Consider the following 15258-nt stretch of genomic DNA (forward strand, 5'->3'; position numbering starts at 1 on the left):
CGGTGACCCTGGAATGATCCACCCATGCCCAGGTGGCAAAATATATCTAAAACTGGAATTTTATATAGATATTTGTTGGTGATGTGATGGGCAAATGTGGGTTTAGGATCCACGGAGTGAAAAGAATGAGGATGGGCACCGCGGGAGGGATGAGCTGTGGGTGGTCAGAGATGGGGAACCAGGTGGGTGAGGGCAGTGTGGCTGTAGGACAGCCAGGAGTGTGACCACGGCCACCACGGGGCTTTGCAGAGAGAAACGTCAGCTTCTCCATCCCCAGAACAGAGGGAAAAGGGTGGCAGGGGTGGGTTATGGGCGGAAGAGGAAGCAGAGGCTGTGCTCTGCCATTACTGGGGTTTGTGGGTTTGTGGGCCGTGGAAAGGCCCCCGAGATATTGGTGTTTAAGTCGATGATAATCAGTGCAGCACTGTGTTACCAGCACCCTCACAAATCCCATTCCATCCTCGGGATGAGGCCGTGGCATTTGGGGGCATGTTCTGGCATTGCCCCTCCCATCACAACCAAACCCCACAGCCCCAGGGGGACCCCACCGAGGCACCTCATTATCCCCATCCCAGCCCTGCCCAGAACCCCGGCGGGATGGGGACCTGTGGATCCAGGGAAGGAGCCTCCAGCGGTACGGGAAAGGGACCACAAAACAAAATAAATCGCCCATAAATCAGGTTTGGGAACAGCCGGGGGCCGCGATGGGGATTGATCCCCAGGGATATGGGCTGGCTGCGGCCCGTCCCTGCGGCTGCCTCTGCCAGGGATGCAGAGAGCCGAGCCTTCCCCGCCCTCCTCCTCCTCCTCCTCCTCCTCCTCCCCGGGGCGGAGGAAGGCAGCGCCCGCAGCTGGCACTGCGGGCGGTGGCCGGGGGGAAGCGGCTGCTCCGGGGAGTCTGATTTCCAGCCCTGTTTATTAATAACCCCTCTCCGCCCCATGCTAAGCCCATGTGCAGCGCAGAGCCGGCGGCGCTGGGCTCCAGGGGAGGAAGGTAAGAGCCCACCCGGGCCAGCAGGGCTGGGCAGGAAGCGGTTGAGGTCCCCCAGGGGGGTCCCGTGGGTGCGGGATCCTCGGCGAGCTGGGGAAGGCGAGAGGGCAGGGATGGGATAGGGGGATGTGAGGATCAGCATTCCTGGACTCTCAGGAACGATCAGGTGCGGGGGGGGGAATGTCCCCGTGGGGCACGTAGGAGTTTTGGGGGGCCCTGGGGTGGGAGAGACCCCCCCCCGCCCCGCTGGGGAGGCAACACGGAGCCCTCCCTTCCCGTGCTGCCCATGCCAGGCGGATCCAAGAACTTTGAAAAACAAGCACTGGCAGAGGGGAGGGCATGGAAAAACGGGGCAGAGGAACCCTTTCCCCACCTTTCCAGGGGCTGCCCCTTCTCCAGCCGCCCGCCGTGGAGTCCGAGGCTGCGATGTGTCAGCAGTGCCGAAAACTGCCTTATTAGGAGAGAAAGTATCGGTGAAAATCAGTTCTTTGCTGAAAGCCGTTGCTCCGAGCCGAGGGCTGCCTGTGAGTGCCAGCCTGCGCTCATTCCTTCGGGAATGACTAGACATGAGATCAGCAGCGTGGCCGAGAGGTGAGAGCATCCTCCCAGCGATCCACCGAGCTCCTGGCAGCATCAGGAAAAGCCCCGGCTCGTCCCCGAGTGTTTTTGTCTCCATCCTACCCCAAAAAAGCAGCCGGGAGAAGGCGAGAGCCGGGGTTTGGTGGTGACAGCCGCAGGTGCCGTGGCTGAGGGACAATGAGGGATCGGATGACTCTGCAAAGCGCGGAGCTCGCCGGCTCCTGCTGCAGACGCTGCCGGCTCGGCTCGCCCCGGGGCTCTGCGTGTGGCGTTCGCTCCATCTCAGTCACCCCCGAGGCTGTCTGTGCTTTCCAGCAGCGCATTCCCTTGCCGTGAGGTTATGCCACACCGCTAAAATCCCAGCGAGTTTTCCAGGGAGTGCTCACACCACACGGGGCAGGTCAGTGTCTCCGGGGAGACACTGGCAGGTTGGCACTGGAGCAGCTCTTGTGTTTGGGGTCTGCGTTTGTATCACTCACTCCTCCTCCATGGCGGTCAGACACTTTAATAGGGTTTTAATAGGGTTTTCTTTCCTTATTTTGGACAGTCTGGGCCTAAGTTGTCACCAGAGCGTTGAGCCCTGTGGGTGACACAGGCATGGTCACAGCGGGACCCCCCTGGCTCTGGGGTCTCACCAGGTGGGGAGAAAGGCTGAGACCTGTTACACTCATTGCTCTGCTTTATATCCCCTCTCCTTTCCAGGGACCTGATGGCACAGCCTGAGCCCTCTCCAGAGCTGCAGCTAGATGAAGCTGGAGCATCCCCAGCCCCACAGGGAGCAGCTCCACACCCAGAATGTCCCCACACTCCACTGGAGCCAGCGGGGAATGGATCTAAACCCCTGCACAGGGGTAGCCCAGACCCCAGCCAGGAGCTGCAGACTGCCAGCAGAGATCCGTCCTTGGAGAAAAACACACCAGGGATGAACACCCAACTGGATGAAAATGTAGCTGGGACTGGGATCCCTCTGGATGTGGATGTGGCAGGAATCCCGCTGGACGTGGAGGCAGATGGAGTAGAGATTCCATTGGATGTGGATGAAGGGGGGACAGGGATTCCACTGGATGAGGATGCAGATGGAGCAGAGATTCCACTGGATGTGGATGAAGGTGGGACAGGGATCCCACTGGCCATGGATACAGACAGGGCAGCGATCCCAGACAATGCAGACGGGGCAGGGATCCCACTGGACATGGACACAGAGGGAGCAGGCAGCCCTCTGGATGCCGACGCCACAGAGCACCAGTGTCTGACCCTGGAAGAGCTGGGGAATTATTTCCAGGAGTGCATCGAGATCGTGGAGCAGCTGGAGAGGGAGAGGGACAGCCTGATCGCTGAGCTGGCCCAGTTGCGGGAACCGGCACTGCAGGAGATCCGCCATGCCCACGAGGAGATCCAGGCAGCCTGCAGGCTGCTGGCCAAGGTGGAGCTGGAGAGGGACAACCTGCGGGACGAGATCCGACAGATCAAGCAGAAACTCTTCAAGGTGACCAAGGAATGCGTGGCCTGCCAGTACCAGCTGGAGAGCCGCCGGCACGACCTCTCCCAGCATGCCGCCTACCAGGGCGAGCTGGAGAGCCAGGCCGGGCAGCTCTCAGGGGAGCTGTCCCAGCTGAAAGAGACCTGTGAGAAGGAGAAGGAAGCCCTGAGGCAGCGCCTGGAGGCTCCTCCCTGCCGCCAGGACAACCTGTACCTGCAGGAGAGCCGCCGGCTTTCCGTGGAGTTTGAGAGTTTCGTGGCTGAGAGCCGGCGGGGGCTGGAGGAGCACTATGAGCCCCAGCTGCTGCGGCTGCTGGAGAGGAGAGAGGCCGGGGCCAAGGCGCTGCAGGAGATGCAGGGAGAGATCCAGGGCATGAAGGAAGCCCTGAGGCCCTTGCAGGGTGAGGTCAGCCGGCTGAGGCTGCAAAACCGCAGCCTGGAGGAGCAGATCGTGCTGGTCAAGCAGAAAAGGGATGAGGAGGTCGGGCAGTACCGGGTACGTGCCCTCAAAGGGCACCACTCTGCCCTCTTTTGAGAGTGGGAGTTATGTTCTGTGTCCAAGGGAGTGTGGATGCTGCAGGATTTGCTTCTAGTGCCTGGAGAAGGAGTGGGGTGGGTGAGGATGGGGAAGATGATGTGGAATATCTCCTGCTGGTTGGAGTTAAAATTATCCCACACCCTGGCTTGGGCCAGGTGAAACAGCAGCCCCTGGGCATAAGGCAAACCCAGAGAGGTGGGGGGAAAGCTTAGGGCTTCACCCAGCTTGGAAAATAGGATTCTCCTGAATATTTTCACTTGGTTTTGGCCCCTCAGAAATGGCTCTAGGGATGAGGTGGAAGGGATGGGGGATTTCCTTCCCAAAGCTCAGATGAGCACAGGCACCATGCACCCACAGCTCCTCCAAGCACAGGACTGAGCCAAGACATTTGGAAAAGCCAGTTTTAAATACAGGTGGCTTTTCTTTCAAATCTCTCTCCTGCTGGAGCAGGTTCTGCCCTTCCTGCTGCCAGGAAGGGTCTCACCCATGTCCCCACAGCTCCGGGGCCAGGCCAGGCTGCCTCCTGGGAGGGTTATTTCTGGCTGGGCTAGGCATCCCCTCGGCCTGAGGGACAAGGCAATTCAATATCTCCAAGAGCACATTTGGCAAAGAGGCTCCACAATTAATCTCCCCCCTTTCAACAGCCTCTGTTCTCGGCTCGCAATCGCTGCCTCCGCCCAGCAGTTTCTGGAAGCTGCCATTCCCCTTCCATCACGGGCTCCTCCCTGCTGGGATGGGGATCAGAAGCACCAACATCCATGCCATGGCTTGTCCCAGATTTTCAGGGTCTCTTGGACCCCTGGTGTGCTTCCACATTTTCCTTTTCCCAAATTCCTTATTTATCTCCCTCTGACTCATGGGTTTCTACAGCTCTGGCAGCTTCTCAAAACACACACGAAGATGTTTAGGGGACAAAACCAAGCACCCAGGAGAAGCCTAAGGACAAAAGGCAGCCCCAGCCCAGCCCAAATTCCCACCTTTGTATTAAAACCACGCTTTTTTTTGCAGAGGTTTTTAAAGAGGGTAGTTGGGCAGGGAGAGCCTTGCTGTGCTTGTCCCGACCAGCACCATCCACAGGGAGATCCCTGAGGAGAGTGAGGGGCACTGCTCATCCTCCCTCAGCTGATCCACTCATTTTGTCCCTGCAGGAGCAGGTGGAGGAGCTGGAGGACAGGCTGAAGGAGCTCAAGAACGGGGTCCAGCTCCAGCAGCGCAAGAACCAGGAGCTGGAGGAGCTCAGGACCAGCCTCCACCGGGAGCTCTCCATCTACAAGTGGGTCTGGGTCTCACCCCTGCAGGGCAGAGGGGCTGGGAGGAGGAAAGGGATGGTGGGGAAGAGCCCACAGTGGGGTCGCACAGCTGGGGGACAGCACTGGGTTTCCTTCCTGGTAGCACAGCAGGATTTCCAGCTCCTTTGCCCAACAGCAAAGACAGATTTGCTGGGAACTCCTGCAGTGGCTTCCCAAGAAGCAGGTGTGGCAATTTAAGTGGTGGTTTCCTTAAGAATATGTGGAAAGGAGCTGAGGTTTGGCTTTGGGAAGCCACACTGGGGGTGTTGGAACTGTCCTCTCCTGGTTTCACTCAGCTCTTCATTGCACATGAATTTCCAAAGCTCCAGAAAATATCCATGAGTTTGTGGATTGTTTTACTCACTCAAGTTGGAGCTGTTGTTATTCCAGCCTCAGCTGGACACTCTCCTTAACATTTTCTGCAGCCTCACTGCTTCTTTAGCATTCTTTTTTCCCCTTCTCCACCCAAACCTCCTCATTCAAACACACCTCAGGAGGACATTCCCTACCCCAAAGTTTTTTGTTTGGTGGTTTTTTTTTTTTTTTTTTTTTTTTTTTTTTTTTAAATCCAAGCACAATGATGAGCTCTCAGGGGACAAACTGCAGTTAGGATTCAGCCCAGATCCCAATACCACCCTGGGGTTCTCCTATACCACAGCCCAACATTTAATCCCAAATACAGCACTGGAGTCTCTTAACTCTTGGAATATACAAATTACCATCCATGGGAGTGAGTTTCACTCACTTCAAATGAGTTTTCACATTTGCTCCGGGGAGCTCAGAGTTAAGTGCAGCTCTGAGCTGCCTTTTCCAGAAGCTCCCACCAAAAAATGACATTCCCTTCTGTTAAATTCTGTTTGCCAAGGGCTCTGGAAGGGCTGGGCTGCGCCCACACTTTCAACACTATGGACTGAGCTTCTTGAAGTGTTTCCCTATTCCTTTTTCTTCCATTCTACAAAGACATTTTTTTCCTTCTTTTCTCCAGCCAAAGCATTGCTGTAAATATTCCATAGCCTAAATTTCCTTTCTCCCTTCACAGGAGCTGCTTAGAAATCTACGGCCACCTCTGTAAATCAGAAGAAAAAGCAGAGCAGGACTGTTAGAACCACAGAATTTTCCTCTTTGTAGCAAAAACCGGAGGACAGGGGACACAACGGATGTCTCCTCATGCTGCTTTAACCCTGCCTGATGGGCAGCAGCTGCCTGGAGCTGGGAATACCAGACAATCCTTTTCCCTGGGTATTTCCCCAGGTGCTGCTGCTGCTCTTGCAGTAAAAAAACCTGCTTTTCCCCAGAGGAGCAGAACTAATCATCTTTGTACTAAACAATGGATATGGGCGAGGAGTAACTGATTGATGTTTTGCTGTGTTTGGAAAAATGTTGTCTTGTTCCACATTGTTTAAGCCTGCACAGAAAGTTCTGGAAGCTGTTGTTAAGGGGGGAAGGATTGACTTTTAAAGTTTACATGCAAGAGAAGCTTTCTCCTTTGAAGAGGATTTTCTTTTGTATTTCAAGAGTTTCTGCTGTACTGGGACATGCTCCACAGAAAGGAGGTGGTGGGGAAGAGGTTTCCACTTTATATCGAGTCTCACACTGAAAATAAAAGGTCAGAGTTTAAGGAGCCTTTTCACTCTCAGAGCTGCGTCTCAAAAGCCCAAATTCGTCTGCCAAACCGAGGTGTTTGTATCAAATTCATGCTGCAGGATAACAACAAAACCATTGTGGAGAGGGCTAAAGGCAGAGTTAAAATGCAGACAGCAGCAGGGCTTGAGGGGAAGGACAATTCAGTGATTTGGTGGCTGCTTGAGGGCTCAAGTGCTCATTAATTTATTTCACAAAGCAGAAATGAGAGGGGGAGAAATACCCAATTTGATGTCTTAAAATTTTTTTAAAAAATCTCTACCAGCACTTCATAGACACACATAGGTAGAAACCACATTCAGCTCCCTGAAAATACCCTCAACAAAGTAGTAAAAATGCAGAAACAGCACAAAATTCCCCAAACTTGGCAGCGTTTACGTAGAAAAACTTTATTCCAACTGAAGAACTTACACGCAATTAGTCATGAGGAGATGGAGAGTAACAGGCTGCTGGTGGCACTGGACACCCGAGTGGAAGACGTGCAGGACCTTGTGGTCAAGGACTAAACTCCTAAAAAAAGTAGTCCCATCCATATTTTCATTTGTTTTCCACCAGCTGCCAAGGCTGTTCAGGGCACCGGGGTCATCCGTTGGTACAAACACCTTTTAACAACTTGAGGGCTCCCTCGAGTTTTTAAAAAACCATTTCACAGAAAGGAAAGAAACATTATGTGAAAACACAGCTCAAGAAACACACAATAGAGCAAAAAACATGGGAAGTGAAGGAGGCTCTGCAGGAATAGCTAATGAATCCAAACCAGCAGGAGGGAGGAAAGGGAAAGGAAGGAATGAAAAACCCAGAACTGCCAGGACAGACAGAAAAAAAAAAAAAAAAAAAAAAAAAAAAAAAAAAAAAAAAAAAAAAAAAAAAAAAAAAAAAAAAGAGAAACTTCAGTTCAAGTTAGAACTTGCAAGTCTTCTATCTGCAAAGGCAGAAAAAAGCCACAAGGTACAGATAACTAAAAGAATTCCAAGGCTTCTGAGTTGTACTGAGGAGGACAAGATCTTCCACACCATTTCGGAGCTGTCAGGGGATTAACACTTGGATCATCTCTGTTGGCTCAAGCCCACTTGGGCAGCTCTGCCAATTTAACTTTTGTTTAAATTAGGTAAAAGCCTGTGGCTGGAGCAATAGAAAGAGAGAGAAAAAAAACTAATCCCCAGCTTGCTGTGTGATGAAGGCAGTTAAAAAGGGACAGCAAGACCAATAAAGGTGGCTCCTGTAGGAATTCTGTCAAGGAGACACAGCAGGGACCTGGCTGAGGGGGGCTGAGCCCTTTTAGTTTTTGGGCGCTGGTTCTCAGTGTGTGGGTGGAAAAGCCTACAGGAGGATGGCTGAACACAAAGTCTACATGTGTGTCTCAAAACCAGTGTTAAGTCAATATCAGGGCTGAGAGGGAAGAGAAGGAGAAAAGACTATAAACAGGGAGAAGTTGCCATCTAGGATCCTTGACCTTCTGGATCCACGCTTCCTTCAGGATCTTCATCGTTGTAGATGTTCTCTGCCTGCAAGACAGGGATGGAGACACTGAGGGAGCATTTTGCACCCCTCTGGACAGATTCCACCCCCAAGAAGTGCTGCTCATTTTTATTATTTGCAGATATGGATCACCCATCCCTGATCCCATTAATATTAAAGCAGCAACACAACCTTATACATAAATCCAAGTCTCAAAAAACATCCTGTAAAAAGGAATCTGCTAAAGGAGAGTCCACTGCAAGACTGAAAAAAGCTTTTCAAGTATTTATTTTGTAGATCCTCTACTCAGCAGCACTTTCTAAAAGAACTACAGAGAAAGCTGCCAAGAACAAAACTTAGAGATAAACAAACAAACAAACAATTTAAGAAAATGGTCTTGTAGAAGGTCAAGATTGTTTTCCAAAACCTCCAACAGCTGGAAATGTAGGGGTCAGCAAACTGCTCCTGTTTAGCAGCACCCTTTTCATCTTTGGAGTATGAAATCTCAAATATTCTTTAAGACAATAATACAGAAACCTCAATTTCATCCTTGGTTCTCAAACACAGAAGGGAAAAATTTCCTTCTGCACCAGCACTTCCACGTTTTGGTTTTTTTTTAATACAAAACATCTGAGAATTTGGAAACAATTGCCCTGGCCAAAGCTAAATGGGATTTCACTGCCTCTTCAAGATTTCAGTAGTGCTTCAAACCTGGGTAATTCTGAGGGCTGTAAATAAAAGCAGGAATGCTGAAATCCAGGAATTTCAACACCATCACCCACCTGCACCTCCCCAAACTCACCATTTGCCAGACTTGCATGATATTATCTTCTGATACAGAACAAATGACCCAGGGCTCATTGGGATTCCAGGAGAAATCCGAGATCTTTGCAGTATGACCACCATGGATAAACTGGGATTGGCAAAAAAAAAAAAAAAAAAAAAAAAAAAAAGATGAATGGTTTGAAATTTGCACTGCAGGGTGAGTAATAGGTGAAAATAATTAGTGAGAGTGAAAAGACTCACCAACAGCTCTGGGGGACCATCCTCAGCATCTTCAGGGGATTGCTCCTCTCCAATTTTACTGAAAAAAAAAAAGTGGGGATTGGTTTGGTTGTTTGATTTGTTTTTTGGGTTTTTTTTTAGGTGTGATGAAATTAACCAGTAATTTAGTAATTTTTTGAGGAATTTGGGATTTACCTCAAGTCCCAAACATTTAGCCTGCGGTCTGTGCCACTGGAGGCCAGGATGGTTTCATTATGGGGAGACCACTGAACCTGCAGACAGGGATAAATTTAAAAGTGGGTTTTGAGGAGCTTTATAACATTCCCAACACTTCACTTTGTACCCTGAAAGAACCCAACCTTCATTTTGTACACAAAACCTCAAATTGATAACAAAGCAAATATGCGTAAATAACATTTATCACAGGAAGAACTGTGAATGTTCGAACACACAAAAACAAGAGACATTTCACCAAAAAGGTGCCACCTGGAACTTTCCCTCTAACAAAACCCACGTGTTTCCAAGTGCAAACAGCTCCCAAGGGTACTGGCTGCTCCTTATCTTAATAAGGATTGCACAAATAGAACCCACGGATTCCTTCAGCAGTAGGCACAGCTCTCACATGAAAAGAAATCACTGTAATTAAGCTTAACTGCCCAAAAGCTCACATTTACTGCTTCTGCTGGAGATAAAGCTCTCCAGAACACACCACTTATAATAGGATCACAGGATTAGGAAGGAACACAGAATTCTGCACACTAAGGTGGTATTTCAGGATTCCAAAATTTTATTTAGACATAACACAGTCTGAACTGATAATCCCTCCACCAAAAAAAACCAAAACAAAAAAAACAAAAAAAAACCAAAAAAAACCCAAAAAAAAACCAAAAAAAAAAAAAAAAAAAAAAAAAAACACCAAAAAAACACCAAAAAAAAAAACCACCAAACAAACAAACAAACAAAAAACACCACCTCTACATATTTTTCCTCTTATTAAGGCACAAGTTGGAGATGGAAATATTTAATCTGCTAAGCAGGTGCTGCCCATGATGTGAACATTCTCTATTTACAGCAGTAAAATCAGCAATTATCTTTTGTCAGAGAGTGTTAAAAGCTTCCTGCAGGACCAAGCTGAGGAGATGGAAACACTGCAGCCATTTCCCTGGGCCTCCTGCTTCAATGTGCTGTCATGAATAATTTAATGGACTCTGCACTGCTACCATTTCATCCTTCTACTGTGGTTAAAGCTCCGGAGCATTTCCCTGATCCTTTTCTGGAGTCTCTTTCTGTACTGGAGCTCTGCAGCCCCACAACAACACACAGAGAAGTTTAAGCAGATAAAAGAATAGAACATGAGTCTAAGTGCAGAAACATTGTGGAAAAATTACTTTTCTATTCCAGGCTACTGACTAGAACTAAGTCTGTGAGGATAAAAGATAACAACTTTTTTTTATACCTGAAATATTTCATCTTTATGGGATTCGAAGGAGTGCAGCTTCAGTTTTAGGTTCCTCAAGTCCCATAGAGCAACAGTCTAGGGAAAAAAAAAAAAAAAATTTGTTAAAGTAACCAGTATCTACATCACCCCAGAAGGTGAGCAAGGACCTTCCAAGAGGCAGGCAGAGATACCTTATCAGCTGATCCTGTGGCCAAGATGAACTCACTGTAGGGGTTGAAAGAGAGGCAGTTCACCTCAGCTGTGTGAGCATCCACGGAATGACTGGGTTTGGAGGTGTTGTTTGACCTGGTGTCCCAGCTGAGAAGGGAAAACATGGAATTAAAAAAGGTTTATCGGTCGCCCTGATCTTTTTCAGCCTTCTGATGTTTGTATTTTTTTTTTGTACTGAAGTTTTTTGGGGACTTTAAGATAAACAAAAAGTGATGTTTAGAAAATTGTGCATTCTTCTTTGAAAGAAGGACAATTGATAGAATTCTAGTTTGACCAGTGGAGCTGGAGAGGTGGCAACCTTCATTCTCTAATCCCAGGCCATTGTCCAGGGTCTATATAAACCAGAGGAAAAAATAAATCCTCTCCTTTTTTTTTCTCTTACAACCTGGCTGTATGAGTGTAGTTCTCTCATGTCCATCTAGTGACAGTTTATATCCCATTTCACTTACTGTGGAGATGAGAAAGTCTGAGGGGCACAAACAATTTGTGAAAGGGTTCCTACACTTACATCATGAGCTTCTGGTCATCAGCAACAGATCCAAATAGGGATTCATGGAGCAGGTGCCAGGATACATCCTCCACCACTGCTGTGTGTCCCGTGAAGATGGTCTTGGCATCCACCACTTTGCCTTCTTTGGGAACAGCGCTGATATCCCACAAGCAAATGGTCTTTAAAACACCAAAAATGCCAAAAAGTTACATCTTTAGACTCTCTTTCCCTCCTCTCCCCTCAAAGCAAGGATGTTTTTAATCTTCCCAAGGCACAGCAAGTGCAGGTTTAGCCCAGCTGTGCTCCAAGCACTCACATGATCATCAGAAGCACTCAGCAAGTGCCCACTGAGGTTTGGGTTCCAGGACAGCCCATATCCCTCCTTCTGGTGCCCACGGAGACGCAGGTCCGGGTTGCACTCTCCAGAAGGATCTGGAACAAGGCAGGGCAAGGATTCCAGTGGCTGGAATCATTCCCAGCACATCCTGCAATAGCTGGCATTAAGTTTATTTAACTTTAGTTTAACCCAGTTGCCATTTCCACGCTTTGGCCTGAGTTGCAGCTGGAGGGAGGAACAGCAGCTCAGCTGTTACTGCTTAAAAAACTCCTGAACACCCAGAAACAGAAGGTGGGATATTTTTCTTCCTCTCATCAACTCCCAGCTGCACTTTTAAAGCGAGGAAGGCGCTCCTGGTCCTCCTCATGAGTGGCAAAAGGAGTTACTTTAAACAATCTCGAGGAGTTCATAGGTAAATGACTGTTAATATATTTACAGGGTATCAGGGGAATAGCTCAGCTACCCACCAAATCAATCCTAGTTTCCAAAAAATCCATCTTCTACCACCTCAAACACCTCACAGTGAGCTGACAAAACAAGCAGTGGAAATACAGGAAAAGGTTTCCTTCTCCAAGGATGCATTTGGACACACCTGTTTAAACTTCATACAAAACAACCTCTTGAATAAACACCCACTTGGCCCTAAAATCCCAAATAAGGGGCAACCCGCACCATTTTTTAACCTCTTTAACCCTTGGGGAATGAGCTGGGTGGTCTCTGAGGCACAGACCTGGTTTGGAGGGGTGTTTGGTGTAATCAAAGACCAGGACGTCGCTGGACGGAGTCTTGGTGGCGATGATGCAGGGGTTCTGGGGCATGTAACGGGCTCTGTTCACCTCTCCCTCGTGGTTTATCTTGATTTCAATTTCAATTTTTCCACTTACTGAGCCAAAGCCTCCAAACTCTAGGAATAAGAGAGTTGTGAATGATAAGTCAGTTTCAGAACAAGGCACAAAGAGTTGTTTCAAGCTTTGCTAAAAAGCTCTCAGAATAGACCAAGTTGTGGTAAAAATTCCAATTTTAGGATTGTGACACAGCTTGTCCTCTATTTTCATACATAAAATAACTGAATAATTCATAAAACTGCAAATTTGGGGGAAAAAAAAGAGTTCTGGATTATTTTAAAATTAATTTAAAATCTTTTTGAGAATTACTAAAAGAGAATAGAAACAAGTATTTATTAGACAGCCCTGTGCTCATAAATAACTTTACAAAGCCCAAAGATCAGAATACTCATTGCACAATCCAAACTTCCTGTAAAATGAAGAGCAAACATTGGATCATGAAGGACTTTCACCAGGTGGAAAGACTGATTCAGCCAAGCAAACAGGAGAAATGTCTAACTTGAGACAGCCACAATGATTACCAAGCATCAAATTCTAGTCTGATACATGGAATAAAACACAATTTCACCCCAATCAGGCAGCAGAACTCAGAGACAAATGAAGAATGTTTGAAATGTTACACTCCTCTTATAGAAAAAACATTCTTTACACTTGCGTAAAAAATTTTTGCATGACTTTACCAATGTGGTAATAAAAATACCAAATAAAAGCACTGCTGGGAATCCTTTGGGATTCAAGGTCAGTTCCTGAGAAATAGGGAAGGGAGAGGTTTTCCCACACAAAAATATTTTTGCAATTAACCTCCACCTTCTGTTTCTATCATTAGATTATCAAGACATTCAAGAAACAGACTATTTGTCTATTAAGGAGGCTCCATTTAGAAATAAATTATTTTAGAAGTAAAAACTCAACTTTGCTGCCTGAACTTTAGGGAAAGACAAATTTTCTGTTGAGAAAGGATGGGAAAAAAGGTTAAAATCCCCTTTTTTAGGCTCTCACCTCCTTTCTCACTGTCATAGTGGGAAGCATCAAACTGGGCATCGTCATTGGGCAGCTGCACACTCGCAATCACCAGATGGTTTTGTTCATCTGAGGTGTGGGTGCCCAGCACCAACCTGTGGATGCTGAAATCTTTGCCTTCAGGTCTGCAGAGGAAGAGAAACAAAACAAAGATCACAAAATTTCTTCCCTGTGAGGATGGGGAGGTCCTGGCACAGGAGAAGTTGGCAGCTGCCACATCTCTGGAAGTGTCCCAGGTTGGACAGGAATTGGAGCAGCCTGGGATAGTGGAAGGTGGCCCTGGATGAGATTTCAGGTCCCTTTGTGCCCAAACCAGTTTGGGATTCTGTGATCTCAACCTAAAAGGCTCAGCATAATCCTGGATTTGCTGTTTATTCTGCTTTAAAAAGAGAGCAAAAGGGTCCCTTTACCTTGTGACATCAGGAAGCCACTGAGCAGTCAAGCTGGGCCACTCCAGGGCATGGGTCATCACCAAATCATACAGGAAGGGGGTGTTCTTTTTCCATATTTTATATTCCTCGTTGATCACGCGCTCTTCCACTGCATCATCAAAGGCTGCTGAAATGTTGTTTTTTTGTTTGGTTGGTTTGTTTTTAAGAAATACACACAATTAATTATTTATAAATGTATTCACAGACACACAGCACTGTGGGCAGGGAATGGATTAGAGTCAAGTGCATCAATCACACCCCAGTTTGCTACTTGCTCTATTTGAATAGTTATTAAATAGTTTTAAAAAATCTCCTGTTGCACATGTTAATCCTTTTCTCTGGATATTAATATTAACTATGTCAAACTTCATCCCTGGAAGTGTTCCAAGGCAGGCTGGACAGGGCTTGGAGCAGCCTGGGATAGTGGAAGGTGTCCCTGACCATGGCAGGGGTGAAATGGGATGAGTTTAAGGCTCCTTCCAGCCCCCAATCCATTCTGAGATTATTTGATGATGATATTGTTAGACAGCACAATAAAATTTGAAGACTTAGTGCACAGGGAGGTAAAACTCGGACCTGTAATGATGTTTAAACGCAGGAGATCCAGCAATTGCCGTTTAACAGACCGGTCTGGGTGCAGCCTTGAACTACTTGCTCCCAGAATCCAGTTTTCCAAGGCTCCTTATGCTGCCGTGTCGTTCTTAAACACTTTCTCGGCCCATCTGTCACCAGCCTCCGGTGTAGAGGAGAAGGCGACGGGCAGACGTGGGGGAGCTCACCCACGGAAACGGGACGCCCCCATGGAACGAGGACACCTCTAGGGAACGGGGACACCCCAAAGGAACAGGAGCTCGCCCACGGAAGGGGAGAAGCCCCACGGAACGGGAGCTCACCCACGAAACGGAGGCGCCCCACCAAACCGGGGGCACCCTCAGGGCAGCGGCCGGTAACACCTCTTTGTCTGCCCGCTCCCCTCGCAGGGCACGACCCGGGCCTCCCAAACCCCCTCCTAAGGCTACAGGACCGGGCAGAGGGTCCCGGCCCGGGCCGCTCTCCCCGATTGGTGCCGCGGGCACGGGGAGGCAGCGGCGGCCATAACCGGGGGGGGCCCTCAGGCCCCGCGCGCCCCCTGGCGGCACCGCCCCGCTCCCCTCACGCCGTAACGGGGGGGGGAGGGGGCACCCCGCGCCTCACGGCGGAGGCCGCGCCGCCCATACAGAGCCTTTACCTTCCTTGTCCGCCATGGCGAGGCGGGGGGAGCGCGGCGGCCACGGGGAGCGAGGCGGGGCGGGCTGGGCGAGGCGGACGGACGATTCCTGCGCTCGCTGCTCCGACCCCTCCGGCCGCAGCTCCCGTCTATTGTTTCCTGCCCCCGCTGCGTGCGGCTGCCGGCGCCGCGCACCCCTTCGCGCGCCAACGCCGCCCAATCAGCGCCCGCCGTCGGGAGGAGGCGGCCAATCGGCGGAGGGCAAGGGGGCAGGGATGG

At 49.1% G+C, this 15258-nt stretch overlaps 2 protein-coding genes across 8 annotated transcripts; one reads left to right on the forward strand and one right to left on the reverse strand.

Annotated features, from left to right (window-relative positions):
• Positions 1-837: 837 nt before the first annotated feature.
• On the forward strand, positions 838-6489 carry SYNC (syncoilin, intermediate filament protein). Of its 6 annotated transcripts, none has more exons than XM_083879662.1 (5): positions 838-994; positions 1373-1582; positions 2273-3545; positions 4736-4860; positions 5916-6489. In XM_083879662.1, the coding sequence occupies exons 1-5, from the start codon at positions 951-953 to the stop codon at positions 5977-5979; spliced, it is 1716 nt and encodes a 571-aa protein (XP_083735788.1). In that variant the 5' UTR covers positions 838-950; the 3' UTR covers positions 5980-6489. The 6 variants fall into 6 exon arrangements, with proteins under 6 accessions (XP_083735788.1, XP_083735791.1, XP_083735793.1 ...); XM_083879665.1 differs by having other exon boundaries at positions 2273-3450; XM_083879667.1 differs by having other exon boundaries at positions 2273-3056.
• A 392-nt stretch (positions 6490-6881) lies between these two features.
• On the reverse strand, positions 6882-15111 carry RBBP4 (RB binding protein 4, chromatin remodeling factor). 2 transcript variants are annotated; one of them, XM_083879377.1, is made up of 12 exons: positions 15001-15111; positions 13752-13899; positions 13321-13466; positions 12207-12380; positions 11456-11571; positions 11158-11318; positions 10610-10736; positions 10437-10514; positions 9176-9252; positions 9002-9059; positions 8778-8888; positions 6882-8022 (listed from the first exon to the last, which is right to left on the reverse strand). In XM_083879377.1, exons 1-12 carry the CDS (start codon positions 15014-15016, stop codon positions 7957-7959), a joined length of 1278 nt encoding a protein of 425 aa, XP_083735503.1. In that variant the 5' UTR covers positions 15017-15111; the 3' UTR covers positions 6882-7956. The 2 variants fall into 2 exon arrangements, with proteins under 2 accessions (XP_083735503.1, XP_083735504.1); XM_083879378.1 differs by having other exon boundaries at positions 13752-13896; positions 15001-15091.
• Positions 15112-15258: the final 147 nt, after the last annotated feature.

The sequence above is a fragment of the Zosterops lateralis genome (genome assembly GCF_965231275.1).
Source record: "Zosterops lateralis genome assembly, chromosome: 28".
Classification (NCBI taxonomy): Eukaryota; Metazoa; Chordata; class Aves; order Passeriformes; family Zosteropidae; genus Zosterops; species Zosterops lateralis.

Excerpts from the sequence above, each read along its gene's own strand:
- SYNC (XM_083879662.1), top strand. The coding sequence starts at position 951 with ATGTGCAGCGCAGAGCCGGCGGCGCTGGGCTCCAGGGGAGGAAG. Across the intron at positions 995-1,372 it reads CTGGGCTCCAGGGGAGGAAG|GGGCTGCCCCTTCTCCAGCC; the intron begins GTAAGAGCCCAC and ends CCACCTTTCCAG. Across the intron at positions 4,861-5,915 it reads CGGGAGCTCTCCATCTACAA|GAGCTGCTTAGAAATCTACG; the intron begins GTGGGTCTGGGT and ends CTCCCTTCACAG.
- RBBP4 (XM_083879377.1), bottom strand. Across the intron at positions 10,515-10,609 it reads CCACAGGATCAGCTGATAAG|ACTGTTGCTCTATGGGACTT; the intron begins GTATCTCTGCCT and ends TTTTTTCCCTAG. Across the intron at positions 9,253-10,436 it reads ATAAAGATGAAATATTTCAG|GTTCAGTGGTCTCCCCATAA; the intron begins GTATAAAAAAAA and ends CCCTGTCTGCAG.